This window comes from Nicotiana sylvestris, chromosome 2, assembly GCF_000393655.2.
Source record: "Nicotiana sylvestris chromosome 2, ASM39365v2, whole genome shotgun sequence".
Classification (NCBI taxonomy): Eukaryota; Viridiplantae; Streptophyta; class Magnoliopsida; order Solanales; family Solanaceae; genus Nicotiana; species Nicotiana sylvestris.
The window spans coordinates 120,224,612-120,237,212 of record NC_091058.1 but is presented as its reverse complement, the minus strand read 5'-3'; the positions used below and the strand labels follow the sequence as shown (position 1 = coordinate 120,237,212).

The following is a 12,601-nucleotide window of genomic DNA, read 5'->3' as shown; positions in this document are numbered from 1 at the left end:
GCATGAATCAAATCACCATGCACCTGGCATTGATGACACTTGCGAACAAAGCTGATGCAATCTCGTTCCATGGTGAGCCAATAATAACCTGCTCGAAGAATCTTCTTTGTCAAGACATACCCGCTCATATGCGGCCCGCAAACTCCGGAATGTACTTCGACCATGATAATCATAGCTTTTTTAGCATCTATGCACCTTATTAGTCCTAGATCTGGAGTCCTCTTGTAAAGATTCCCCCACTCAAGAAAACTCCACTAGCCAGACGTCGAATGGTTCTCTTTTGATCACTTGTGGCATTTACCGGATATACCCCCGACTTGATATATTCGTTGATATCATAGAACCAAGGTTCACCATCAAGTTCCTCTTCAACCATATTACAATAATCATGTTGATCACGAACATCAATATTTAGAGGGTCGACGCAAGTCTTATCTGGATGGTGCCACATTGATGCTAGAGTAGCTAGGGCGTCGACAACCACATTATGAATCTGGGGAATATGCCTAAATTCTACTGACCTGAATCGGTGACAAAGACATGCAAATATTGTCGATACGGTATGAGCTTCAAATATCGAGTCTCCTATTCTCCCTGAATCCGGTGAACCAACAAATTTGAATCTCCCAAAACAAATATTTCCTAAACTCCCATGTCTATGGCTAGCCTCAAACCCAGAATGCATGCCTCATACTCAACCATGTTGTTGGTGCAATAAAATCGAAGTTGAGCTGTTACGAGGTAGTGATACCCTATTTCATAAATGAGTACAATGCCTGTCACGCCCCCTTTTTCCCTCTGCGAAGAGGAGTCTGGGTTTCGACATTCATTGGGGTAATAACTCATTTCCTTTTGGAAATTGGGTATTTTGAAGAGTCGCCACCTAACGGATTATGGTGCGTTAGGGCACCCAGAACGGTTAACTCTTGGATTGGTTTGCATTACCAGAGATTTAGGGTAAGGGCTCAAAATAAAATTGAGGGGAAGGTGTTAGGCACCCCTCTCGATCCACAACTGTGGGTCCCAGCCGAACTTATACTTGTGAATTTATCCTTTAAAAAATAAGTTGTTGAAACAAATAATTGCAAATAGAGCATGTTGGACATTATATGACTCAAATAATAAGATAAGGGATTTGAGAAAGTTGTATACATAAAGGAAAATTTTAAACATAAGGAATTAGGGAAAGAAGGGGTCCTAGGTTGGTTAGCCTATAGGATCACCCCACACAATGTCCAGTAAATACTCCTCAATGAGGGGCTACACGTGACATTAGCGTGTAGTCATCATATTCATATCTACCCATTCCCCACCCCTTAGTGGTAACTAAAGCGAGTGTTGGTTAGCGATCTCTATTGTGTACTGTTACCCGTCCCTTCTTAATGGTACCTATAGGTAGTTCTAGACCGACCCCTAAGGTTTAAAGGAAAAATATTAAGGTTACAAGCAATAACACATAGGACTCTTAGTAAATAAGAACATGAAGGAGCAAATAAGAGGCTCAATTTACCTCCACAGATAAGGCATGTAAACAACACGACTCAAACACAGATAAAGGCAATAGTATCCTAAGACATGACGTCTAGGTGTGTATCAGAACACAGTAGATATGCAGGTTTATTTTATAACTCAGAAGCAGGGCCCTAATCAGTTTGCCTACTGATTTAAAGCATGTTAATCATTAAGCAGTACACACAAAGGGCAGTTTCCAATTTTATAAGAAATTGGATTACCTAAGGCTTGCCTAGGCGTAGGATAATGCACAATTGTTACCATAACCATTAGAACAATGAAGGAGTTATTTTACCTAAAAGCATACTATCTAAGTGTTATAAAATATAGGGATTATTACCAGTTTATTTTAAACAGGATAATCAAATGCGAAGCTATTTTTACATCTTCCATAATCAGTAGTTTACACTAGGTGTGACCGAGCAAGTACGAATAAGATCCTAAAGCATGATATCTAAGATGTATGTATAAAGTTCATAATGGTTTATATGCAGAATTCCTAAAGCAAGATTTCTAAATGCATAGCTGGTTAGAGCATGATTTCAAAACGCATAGGGGACAATTTATCTTTAATGTCGTTTATCCTAGAAATAGGATTTCTAAGTGATAATAGAGATGTCAAAATGAGATGCTAAAAGCAGTAGACATGGATCCTAAGAGCATGGTTTCTAATACATGATATGCTTTGCATATATTGGTCCTAAACATGAGTTCTAATGCAGATACAGGAGAATATAAACCTAAAGCATGTTTTCTACCCATTGATATTGATAACATGTATAACTACGCTCCCATTTTCACTATCCAACCCCCATGTTCGTTTACAAATTATTACATGCCAATATCGAATGAATTACATAAGTAGATAAGAAAAATAAGAAGTTACTCTATAGGGAGCCTACCAATAGGCCCAAATTTCCAAAATTTCCAATGCCAGATTGCCTCATAGCCTTTCACATAATCCAGTTGTGTCAGAGTTCCCTAAGGACCTCAAGGGATCCCGGGCTGTGCTCACACCCATATTTCATAATCATAGCTGAGTAAGTGCAGTGTGGAAGGGCCAACTCTAATGTATCAGAGTTCAGAGGGATCTCATAGGGATCCCTAAGCAATCACACATTAGAGGGGAAGAACTTAAAACCTAAAAGTAGATTTGAGAGTGCTTGAAAAGATTTAAGCAGGGAAATAGTTTGAAAAGGGACTCGTTTGAAATAGTTTTGTAAAAGACAACAGAGATAATTTTGAAAAGAGAGTGGAGTAGTAAACAACAGTCCAAACACAGCACCCCCAAAACAGGTTCATACACAGCCAGAGATCATAGAACCAAGGCAGGTTCAGCAACCACGAACAGGGGTGTCAAGGGATTTGGGGACACATAGGTCATGTAGGTAAACACATAGTTACAAGAGCATAGCAATCGTTGTGAGGGTTTATAGGATTAGGGGATAGCTAGTGCTATCAACACAATATGGATTATAGAAACAATCATAGAATGAGACATCTAAAGTGACAAATCAATTTGCAAAGTAAATGCATATCAAAACTGGACAACAAGTAGACAAGTATTCAAAGCAGGATAGAGTCATATTGAAACAGACTACCAGGGGAGTAGAACTATCATGCTAAATGAAGCCATAATGTGAACATGTCAATTACACATTGAACAACCGAACCATAGATAGAAACAAATCAAAAACATGATAAGCTGAAGCAGTAAATGAAACATATTGGTTTTGGAACTTGAATTGAAATTAGGACATACTAGAAAAGAGACAATAAACACAAAGTGAAGAATAGGAAAGCATAATAGTTAGCCTTGGCTTGTTACCGACTAACTTAGAATAGTAGAAAGTAATCACAGAAAGAGAGCAGAGAGTTTTGAGTGTGTGAGAGAGTGTTTTGAACCAATGTGTTCGTGTGTTATGTTAATAAAAGAATAGGGTACTTATAGTTTGAAAACAAGTAGAAAATAAGGCAAGAATCATAGTTCAGCAATAATTATAGAACTATGTACTAATTAGAATCAAATCAATGTAAGTACTTCCCCTTAATTAAGGAGTTAAATAACAAATAAGGAAAGAAATCAATGTACGACCAATAAGGACAAACTTCAAATACAGTAGGTATAAGGTAAACAATTAGGGATAGGTTCATAAGGTTCTAATTAATAGCATAAGAATCAATTAACAACATAGTCAATCACGTAATAAGGCAAGAAAATATTTAAAGATTGAAATCAACAGGGAATAAAGTATACCAATCACAGGGAATCAGGGATTCTATTAGAAGGTAACATTGACCAAAGTAAAGTATCACAACTGAAGGAAGCAAACATGACACAAATAAGCATAGGTAAAAGAATCACATGAATCCTGGGTTCAAAGGAAAGGATGGTACTAATGAGAGGAAATAACCACAAATTTTCCTGGAATAAACACATAGTAGGCAGGAATAGTCGAAGTCAAAAACCTAACAAGAAAACATAGGTTAAAGATCTCAGAATCACGGAATGTTAATGAGAAACATACAGATTAGTTGAACATATTACCAAAAAACAAACTCAGAAACCCAAGATTAGAACTAAGAAATTATTTCAACATAATGAATCAGATATAAGAAAAACTTAAATAAATCGTTTAAACATAGTAAAAAATCATAGAATAATACTAAAAATCAGAGGAAAAGTCATTTTTAAAAAAAGGGGTTAATAAACCCTAGTTTTGAAGACGACGAGGTGTTTTGAAAAATTGGAGAGTTTATCATGGAAAACAGCAAGAATAACTCAAAATATACTCAGATCTATGGTAGATCCGAAGAGTCAAGAGATGAGTTAGGGTTTTAGAGAGAGATAACCCAGAGATGGAGAGATTCTGACTTAGAAGCCGTAGATCTAGCCGAAAAATAGAAAGATCTTACTCGGACAGGCCAAGGTAGTCTGAGAACGGTGAGCACGAACCATATATGTGAGTTGAACAACCACCGGTCCCTTGATGACCTTCGAGATGACAAGAATCCGGCGTGGGGGGGGGGACCATGGATGCTAGGGGTGCTGGTGGAACCACCATTGATACCAGCGAGCCAATGGCCGGCGAGTGGGAGCCGTGGTTATGCAGAGAGCTTGAGAGAGAATGAGAGAGTGTAATGGTGGAGTGAAGGGAGGAAAATGAGGGTTTGGGGGGGTAGTATATTAGGTTAAATTAGGAAGGAATTACCCTGGACCGTTGATCAAAAATGATCAATGGCCAGGATCTGGGCGGACTTGGGTCGGGTAGAATTTATGTTTGGGCCTGGGGTATTGGGCTGATTTAATTGGGTTAAAATTGAAATAAAATGGGCTATTTGTTAAATACCCAATTAAATTAAATAAAATAATTTATAAAAATAGCTGATAATTGTACAAAATGAATTTTATGCATAGAAAATAGTTTAAAAGATTACTTGGTATTCAAAAATACAAATGATTAATTTCCGGTCAAAAATAGTATAAAATCATATGATTGGGCTATAATTGTAAAGTTATTGCAATTATAGCCAAAAGATGCCAATTTGGCCAATTATGAAATAATTTGATTCAAATAAGACCATAAATAATAAGTTAAATCAAGAGATGCTTCTAAAATCATTTATAATGCCATTTTGCAATTATTTATTTGAAACAAAATGCTGGATAAATTAATAAAAATATACGGAAAATTGTGGAAAATACCAATTGCTATTAATGCATGATGTTAAAGGTATATATGCAATTTTAAAATATTTTGGGGAAAAATTGGGTATCAACAGTTGCCCCTCTTTACCTGGGAAGGATGAAAGAGTTTTCGGGTAAAAAAATGATGGCCAATTTTGACCGAACGAAACAGTTCGAGAGATTAGGCCGCACTCCGGCTTCTGAGCTGCCTACATATCCCTTGTATTATAGGAGTCAGGCCATGCGTAGTTTTGGATTCGTCGGCGAAGTGTACTGATAAAGTCATTTCAAGAACGGACGCAACATCTAAGGCTAGGTGAGTGAATAGTTTATGGGAATGTTAGGTTTGATATGGCTGAGAGAACTAGAGCGGGATCGCTCCTGTTGGGATAGCCGTTGCTTGCCGGGTTACCTGCAAATAGAATCAATACAAACGTATACTATGCATAAATTTAAATATGATGCAGGTTCCCGTTGGACTATGAAAGTTGTCTTCAGATGGTTAGGGATGGCGTCCTTAGACCATGATGTCATGGTCCATGAATTGTTTGATGAGTGATTCGCAGGCCATGAAATGATGTTCCCGGGCCATGAAAATGGTGCCTCCGAACCATGACGCCTTTGAAGAATGATATGCAAATTTGAGATATCCTCAGGCCATGGCATGATTTCTTCTGGCTATGAGGATGATGCCTTTAGACTATGACGCCTTTGGATAGTTTGGCGATATTTCATCCCATGATATGAAATGATATGATATTGACAAGACAAAGCTTAGTCTTGCGAAATGGAGGGCAGACCTTAGCCCAATTGGAAAGCAAATAGATAGTGCTAGAAATAGAGCAATATTTGTGCCAAGGGGGACGGTGCTTAGTCCCATGCGAATGGGGAAGCAGGGATTAGCCTCATGCAGTTATGGAGGCAAGGATTAGCCTTATGCAAGTAAGGAGGCAAGGATTAGCCTCATGCAAATATGGAGGCAGGGATTAGCCTCATGCAGTTATGAAGGCAGGGATTAGCCTCATGCAGGTATGGAGGCAGGGATTGGCCTCATGCAGGTATGGAGGCAAGGATTAGCCTTATGCAAGTAGGGAGGCAAGGATTAGCCTCATTCAAGTATGAAGGCAGGGATAGCCTCATGCAGGTATGGAGGCTGGGATTAGCCTCATGCAGGATAGAGTCAGGGATTAGACTCATACAAATAGGGGGGTAGGGATTAGCCTCATATAGGTATGGAGTCAAGGATTAGACTCATACAAATAGGGAGGCAGGGATTAACCTCATGCAAATAGGGAGACAGCGATTAGCCTCATGCAGGTATGAAGTCAAGGATTAGACTCATGTAAATAAGGAGGCAGGGATTAGCCTCATGCAGGTATGGAGTGAAGGATTAGATGCAAATAGAGAAGCAGGGATTAGCCTCATAGAGGTATGGAGTAAAGGATTAGACTCATGTAAATAGGGAGGTAGGGATTAGCCTCATGCAAATAGGGAGACAGAGATAAGCCTCATGCAAATATCGAGGCAGGGATTAGCCTTATGCAGTTATGGAGGCAAGGATTAGCCTCATGCAAATAGGGAGGCAGGGATTAGCCTCATGTAGGTATGAAGTCAAGGATTAGACTCATGCAAATAGGGAGGCAGGGTTATTTGCAGGGATTAGCCTCATGCAGGTATGAAGTCAAGGATTAGACTCATGCAAATAGGGAGGCAGGGATTAGCCTCATGTAAATTTGGAAGCAGGGATTAGCCTCATGCAAATATCGAGGGAAGGATTAGCTTTATGCAGTTATGGAGGCAAGGATTAGCCTCATGCAAAGAGCATGTAGCAAATAAGAGTAGTATATGTCTTAGATGGAGATATATTCGGTGTCTGATAGCCTGATTGATAGTGATCTTGTTACGTGGATGTTATCGTTACATCAGATGTGCCTGCGTTCAAAGAAAAATTGTAAGTTTTGTGGGGGAAGGTTGGTTCGTGTTTCTATCGGCCGGCTTTGCTTTGCTCCATTCTGAAATCCTTTCGAGTTCCCCTGGGTGACACCTGACTGTTAAAGAAATAGAGTTTTCGAAAAATAGGCAATTTTTGATAAATATAGAGTTATTTCAGAAATATACTGATACATTTAGATGAACTAGTGACTATAACACATCTCAAAGGCATTGCAGCTCTCTTATATTGGAATTTTGAGGGTCCTCCTCAAAATTCCGCCCCAGTTCCGTAGATGATCTTTGACTGTTTGCGGATAATAGGCCTTGCTGAATCTTCTTCGGAATTTTGAGAATCCTTCTCAAAATTTCGCCCCAGTTTCTTTATTGACTTTCTGGCATGCGATGGCATTGGCTGGACTTGCTCCAGAATTTTGAGGGTCCTCCTCAAAATTCTGCTCCAGTTTCTAAACTTGGGGGGAAATGGAAATTTTATTATGATATGACCGAACCCATAAGGCTGCCTACATATCCCCTCTTAAATGGGAATCAGATCAAGTGTAGTTCAATTACATTAGAAAAGAAATGTAAAATAATTTGGGTATAGTATCTCTTGACTGTGTCTAAACTAATCGGTTTTGGCCAGAATTCTCCATCCATTTCTGCAAGTATGAGTGCTCCTCCTGTTAGTACCATGTGAACCATGTACGGACCTTGCCAGTTGAGAGAGAATTTCCCTTTGGCTTCATCTTGATGCGGGAAGATTTTCTTCAATACCAACTGCCCTGGTGCGAACTGTCTTGGTTTGAATCTTTTGTTGAAAGCTCTAGACATTCTGTTCTGGTAAAGTTGGCCATGACATACTGTGTTCATCCTCTTTCCATCAATAAGGGTCAATTGATCGTAGCGACTTCTTATCCACTCTGCATCGCTGAGTTCAGCTTCCTGTATGATACTTAAAGAAGAAATCTCCACCTCGGCTAGGATGACAGCCTTGGTACCACAAACCAACATGTAGGAAGTTTCCCTAGTTGATGTGCAGACCGTGGTGCGGTACCCCAATAGAGCAAATGGTAACTTCTCATGCTATTGTTTGTGGTTGTCTACCATTTTCCTTAGTATCTTCTTAGTGTTTTTGTTGGCGGCTTCTACGGCTCCATTCATTTGAGGTCTGTAGGCTGTGGAATTCTTGTGCTTGATTTTGAAAGTTTCACACATGGCCTTCATCAAATCACTATTGAGATTGGCGGCGTTATCAGTAATAATAGACTCGGGAACTCCTAATCGGCAAATAATTCAATCCTTGACAAAATATGCGACGATTTTCTTGGTTATGGCTTTTTAAGATGTAGCCTCTACCCATTTTGTGAAGTAATCAATGGCTGCCAGAATAAACATGTGTCCATTTGAAGCAGTGGGCTAAATTGGATCAATAACATTCATTCCCCAAGCGGCGAATGGCCAAGGTGAGCTCGTTGCATTGAGCTCATTTGGCAGCACTTTATCATATCGGCATGCACTTGACATTGAAAGTATTTGCGGACATACTTAATATAATCCATCTCCATGGTCATCCAAAAGTTACCTGCCCTGAGTATTTTCTTAGCCAAGACAAAACCATTCATGTGTGGGCCACATGTCCCAGCATGCACATCTTCAAGTAGCTTAGAAGCTTCCTTTGTGTCAACACATCTTAGTAAACCCAAATCAAGAGTTCTTCTATACAAGTTCCCTCTGCTATGGAAGAAGTGATTAGACAATCTCCGGAGTGTGCGTTCTGAGTGTGATTTGCATGCTTCGGGTATTCCACTTTTAATAAGTACTTTTTGATGTCATGAAACCAAGGCTTTCCATCTGCTTCTTCCTCGACATGAGCATAATATGCCGGATGATTATGGATCTTCACCGGAATGGGGTCAATGTAATTCTTATCTGGATGTTGTATCATAGATGACAAGGTGGCCAATGCATCGGCAAACTCATTCTGAATTCTGGGCACATATCTGAATTCTATCTTCATGAACCTTTTTCTCAATTCCTGCACATGATGCAAATATGGAAATATCTTGGAATTCTTGGCGGCCCACTCTCCTTGTACCTGGTGCACAAGACAATCTGAGTCACCGATCACTAGCAACTCCTGAATGTTCATGTCGACTGCCATATTGAGTCCTAGTATGTAGGCTTCATACTCTGCCATGTTGTTGATGTAGGGAAATTTGAGTTTAGCAGATACCAGATAGTGCTGACCCATTTCTGATACCAAAACTGCTCCAATGCCTTCTCCTTTAAAATTAGCGGCTCTATCAAAGAACATCCTCCAACCATCATATGCTTCGGTAATATCTTCCCCTACAAATGACACTTCTTTATCAGGAAAATATGTCTTTAAAGGTTTGTATGCTGCTCCCACCGGATTTTCAGCGAGGTGATCTAACAATGCTTGTCCTTTGACCGCCTTTTGAGTTATGTAGACGATATTGAACTCACTTAGTAATATTTGCCATTTAGCCAACTTCCCAGTCGGCATGGGTTTCTAAAATATGTACTTAAAAGGGTCCATCCTAGATACAAGGCATATTGTATAGGCACAGAAGTAATGGCTTGACTTCTGGGCTGTCCAGGTCAAAGCACAGAAAGTGCGTTCAAGTAGAGAATACTGTGCTTTATAAGGTGTGAACTTCTTACTCAAGTAGTATATGAATGCTCCTTTCTTCCTGTATTGTCATGTTGTCCCAAAACACAACCGAAGGCTCCATATAATACAGATAGATAAAGTAGCAAAGGTCGTCCTTCTTCTGGAGGGACCAGAACTGGTGGTGTGGACAGGTACTCCTTGATTTTGTCAAAAGCTTTCTGACAATCCTCGGTCCAGCTTGCTTCAACATCTTTCCTCAGCATCTTGAAGATAGACACATATGACTGTGGACTGTGCTATGAAGTGGCTAATGTAGTTGAGACGTCCTAAGAAGCTCATCACGTCCTTTTTGCTGTTAGTTGGCGGTAACTCCTGAATTGCCTTGATTTCAGATGTATCCAACTCAATCCCTCGACGACTGACAATGAATCCCAATAATTTTCCTGTAGGAACCCCGAATGCATACTTTGTGGGGTTCAATTTCAAATTGTACCTGCTTAGTCTGTCATAGAACTTCCTCAAGTCTGCTATGTGATCTGCGGACCTCTTGGATTTGATCATAACATCGTCCACATACACCTCTATTTTTTTATGTATCATATCATGGAAGATGGTTGTCATGGCTCTCATGTAAGTGGCCCCATCGTTCTTCAAACCGAATGGCATCATCTTGTAATATTATACACCCCATGGTGTAATAAAAGCTATCTTCTCTGCATCTTCTTCATCTATCCAAATCTGGTGATAACCCGTGAAGCAATACAAAGGATTGGAGTTCATGCTTGACACAATTATCGATCAAGATGTGTATATTTGGCAGTGGGAGGTCGTATTTGGGACTTGCTCTATTTAAATCCCGGTAGTCAATACATACTCTGACCATCCCATCCTTCTTCGGAACTGGAACAATGTTAGCTAACCAGGTTGGGTACTCAACTACCCTGAGAACTTTGACTTTAATCTACTTGGTAACTTTCTCCTTGATTTTCAAACTCATATCTGGTTTGAATTTTCTGAGTTTCTGCTTGATTGGTGGACACATGGGATTAGTAGGAAACTTGTAAGCCACTATAGATGTGCTCAAACCGGTCATATCATCATATGACCATGCGAAAATATCCTCATACTCTCTTAGTAACCGAATGTACTCTTCCTTCTTTGCCGGTGACAAGTAAATGCTGATGCGAGTCTCCTTGACGGTCACGGTGTCTCCCAAATTTACTGCTTCTCTTTCGTCCAGGTTGGACTTAGGCTTGTTGATAACTAGGGAATATGATGCATTTTACACTCCTTCCTGCTTTAGTTTTGATTAGAAAGGTGTACAAAATAGTCCCAAAGGCTCACAAGTTGTGCTTGATTGTAGGTTTGATCAACAAGGTGACAAGGTGTCAAAAACCAGCTCAAAAAGTAGTGAAACTTGCACAAGTACCAAGAGAATACAAAGCTCAGTCAAAATAGTGCCAGTGCGGCCGCACATCATTCTGTGCGGTCCACAAAAGTGAAGTTCAGAGAGGTTGCTTTTCAGGCCATAAGGCAATGTGGCCGCAAAAGGGTTTTGTGCGGTCCACATTGGGTTTACCACGACCGCACTCGATTTCTTGCGGTCTGCAGTGCCAATGTTCAGAGAGGTGGCATTTTGTAGGATGAATCCCAATGCGGTCCGCGGTCCATTTCATGCGGACCGCACTAGAAGCCACCGCGGCTGCACTCGATTTTGTGCGGTCAGCATTGCCCAAGTTCAGAGAGCAAATTATTGGAGCCTAAAGCCTTAGTGTGGCCGCACTCAATTTTATGCGGTCCACACTAGCCTTGCAGGGGTATTTTTGTCCAGAGTTTTCAGCTTAGTATAAATAGCTTCTTTTCCCATTTTTAGGTCATTGGATAGTTTTGTACTCAGAGCTGCGCTCGTGACTTCATTTATTTTACCTACTTTGAGTAATTTTAGCTTAATTTCAACATTGAATCTTCAAGTTTAATTTAGCAATTAATTATTATGAGCTTTTCTTCATCTATTGCCTTATTTTCTTCTCTAATTATGAGTAGCTAAACCCATAAGCTAGGGTTGTGGCTCAACCCTAGTGTGGGTAATTGATGGGTCTTGTGTTTTAGGACTTGATTGACTATGGGTGTTTGATATTTGGACTAATTTCATGTTTAATTGTTGAATTAGTAATTGCAAACACTAGTTATTGTTTAGTTAACTTTGGCTCTTCTTGAGAAAAAGAGCCTAAGTCTCTGAAATTGGTCCAACAAGGACTTGGGGCGTACTCAAGAGATTGATAGCCCCAATTAAAGGGTTAAACCTAGAGATAGTAATACCCGACTTGAACCTCAATTGCTTGCACAAATTTGCATACCCAATTGGACTTGAGAAAGTCAATTAGGGCAAAATTACTTGAACCACCGAGAGGTGTAGAATGAGTAGAATCGTGCAATGACTATATCATACTCCCCAAATATGACAATCTAGCCTTAGACTCAAGAATCCGTTAATTAACCACCTAGAAGAAAGTCACTACCCTAGTGCCTTTTATCTATTTTATCAATTCTCAATAGACTAATCTTAGCTTTATTTAGCATAATTTAGCATCGTAGTATTATATAATTAGATGTAAAATCAAAACTCAAAAATGTTTAGAAGTGTAATTTAGAACAAATACACAACTCCACTTTAGATAGACACTCAACTCATACATCTACCTCCCTGTGGAAATCGATCCCGACCTCATCGGGTAAAAGCTGCTTCGACCTCTCTCGCTACTCAATAGTAGTGCAGGGTTGGCCTCAATCACTTTTTGGCGTCGTTGCCGGGGAGCTAATGGTTTTGGCTATCT

The 12,601-nt window shown here is 39.8% G+C and overlaps 1 protein-coding gene across 1 annotated transcript; it reads right to left on the bottom strand.

Annotated features, from left to right (window-relative positions):
- Positions 1–205: 205 nt before the first annotated feature.
- On the bottom strand, positions 206–9,659 carry LOC138885500 (uncharacterized). Its single transcript, XM_070166454.1, has 3 exons — positions 9,366–9,659; positions 8,953–9,227; positions 206–521 (listed from the first exon to the last, which is right to left on the bottom strand). The coding sequence occupies exons 1-3, from the start codon at positions 9,657–9,659 to the stop codon at positions 206–208; spliced, it is 885 nt and encodes a 294-aa protein (XP_070022555.1).
- Between the last annotated feature and the right edge of the window lie 2,942 nt (positions 9,660–12,601).